At 46.9% G+C, this 1,635-nt stretch overlaps 1 protein-coding gene across 1 annotated transcript; it reads left to right on the top strand.

Moving 5' to 3' along the window:
- Positions 1 to 488, top strand: LOC104757806. Its single transcript, XM_010480598.1, has 2 exons — positions 1 to 162; positions 252 to 488. Exons 1-2 carry the CDS (start codon positions 16 to 18, stop codon positions 459 to 461), a joined length of 357 nt encoding a protein of 118 aa, XP_010478900.1. The 5' UTR covers positions 1 to 15; the 3' UTR covers positions 462 to 488.

The following is a 1,635-nucleotide window of genomic DNA, read 5'->3' as shown; positions in this document are numbered from 1 at the left end:
CGTAATGAAATAAATATGAAAATGAGGTACGGCGAAATCCGGAGGCGAGACAAGGGCGTTCCAATCGGGTGTAATTGCGGTGCGGTGCTTCTCGTTGCCACTTCTAATGATCCTACCACGAGAGGAGAACGTTATTTCAGTTGTCCGTATGACATCACAGATGTAAAGATTTTTGTACTCTTATTGTTGAGTTTTGTGTTCTGTTTCTGACTTTTTTTTTAGTCTAATATGAATTATGTACTATTTGTAAGGGTCCCGGTCAAGGCTGCGGTTTCAGGAAGTGGTGGACTGATGCAGTGCGCGAAGAGTTTAGGGTTACTCAGGAGGAGAAGAATGAGATGAAGCAGGACTTGGATGCAACCAAGAAGCGCATCGAGATTCAAGAAGAAATGATCTTGTATTTGGAAAAGAAATATGACGCGCTGGAGAAGAAGTTTGAGAGCTTGAACAAGTATCTGTGAGATTAGTCAAGCTCCGTTGTTTTTTTTTTTTTTTTTTGGAATTGATATGAACTTTCTATGTTGTGTTGTTTTATCAATCTATTTTAATAACTCAGTCATGATTAATTATAACTCAGTCATGATTAATTATAACTCAGCCGTCATAAACGATATCTCAGCCAACCCTCAAATAAGAATGACTAAATAACCGACTAAACTGAACCGACCGATAAAATAAATTTTCCAATTTGATATTTTTGAATTGGTATGTTTAATTAACTAAACCGAACAGACCGATAAAATAAAACCCCTTCGACGACTCAGGGTTCTAGATGAGAAAAAGAAAAAACCATCCGAATTCTAAGTCCGGAACGGTCGAGGTTTCACCATCACCGTCTAGGTTGGTCCTGCAGACGAAGTGGAGGCCGTGGACCTGATAGATCGTCTGCCAGCGGTTCCTCCACCGTTACCTTGTCCAGTTCGGTTCGCCAGAACTGACGAGCTTGCCTTAGGGTCTCCAGTCTCTCCCTCGGAACTTCGACGCCTCTTGACGCCAAGTCTTCCAAAAAGGAACACGGGCCCTCGACCAAGTGCCTCTCACGGAAAATTGGGCCGGCCGACTCCAGGAAATTGGCGTACCGCCTTAATCTCTCTATGGAAGCCCGGTAGGCCTAGATATCCACAGTAAACGGGTGTGCGGTATCTTCGAGAGGTTGACAGTCGGCCTTAAAAAGGACAGGCACCTCCATACTCGCCACCAGCTCTTGGCACGCCGCATGCGCGGCGAGCAGCCCGGTCATACGCCACTTCTCCAAGAAGAAACCTTCGGCGATTATTTCGTTCAGGACCCGAATAGTCCCGTCCAAACGATAAAGCCGACAGACTTCGGCCAATCTACGGCGTCTCGCCATAAGGTGAGCCCCCAGCCTATAGCGGCGAGCTCGATACCTTCGGAGTTCCTGACATACGAGGCTCCCTTCTGCACCCGTCATATCGACATGCGGAACAGGTGCGCGAACGCGGAACGTTTCCACGCCCTCTTGGGCGGAGGGATTATTCGATGTTTCAGTTCGGCTGGAACCGCTCACTGAAGCGGCTATCCTTTCCCGAGCCCGTCTCAGCCACGCAGATCGAGTAGTCACCATCTCTTTCTCTCTATATCTTGGAAAGTTGTGGAGGTTGGAATATTTCAATC

The sequence above is a fragment of the Camelina sativa genome, chromosome 17 (assembly GCF_000633955.1).
Source record: "Camelina sativa cultivar DH55 chromosome 17, Cs, whole genome shotgun sequence".
Classification (NCBI taxonomy): Eukaryota; Viridiplantae; Streptophyta; class Magnoliopsida; order Brassicales; family Brassicaceae; genus Camelina; species Camelina sativa.
Note: the sequence above shows the minus strand (reverse complement) of the source record. Positions and strands in the feature narration are given on the sequence as shown.

What these genes read in the sequence shown, in the direction of transcription:
- LOC104757806 (XM_010480598.1), top strand. Translation starts at nt 16, where the DNA reads ATGAAAATGAGGTACGGCGAAATCCGGAGGCGAGACAAGGGCGTTCCA. An exon ending in GTCCGTATGACATCACAGAT is followed by an intron (nt 163 to 251) that starts GTAAAGATTTTT and finishes ACTATTTGTAAG; the next exon opens with GGTCCCGGTCAAGGCTGCGG.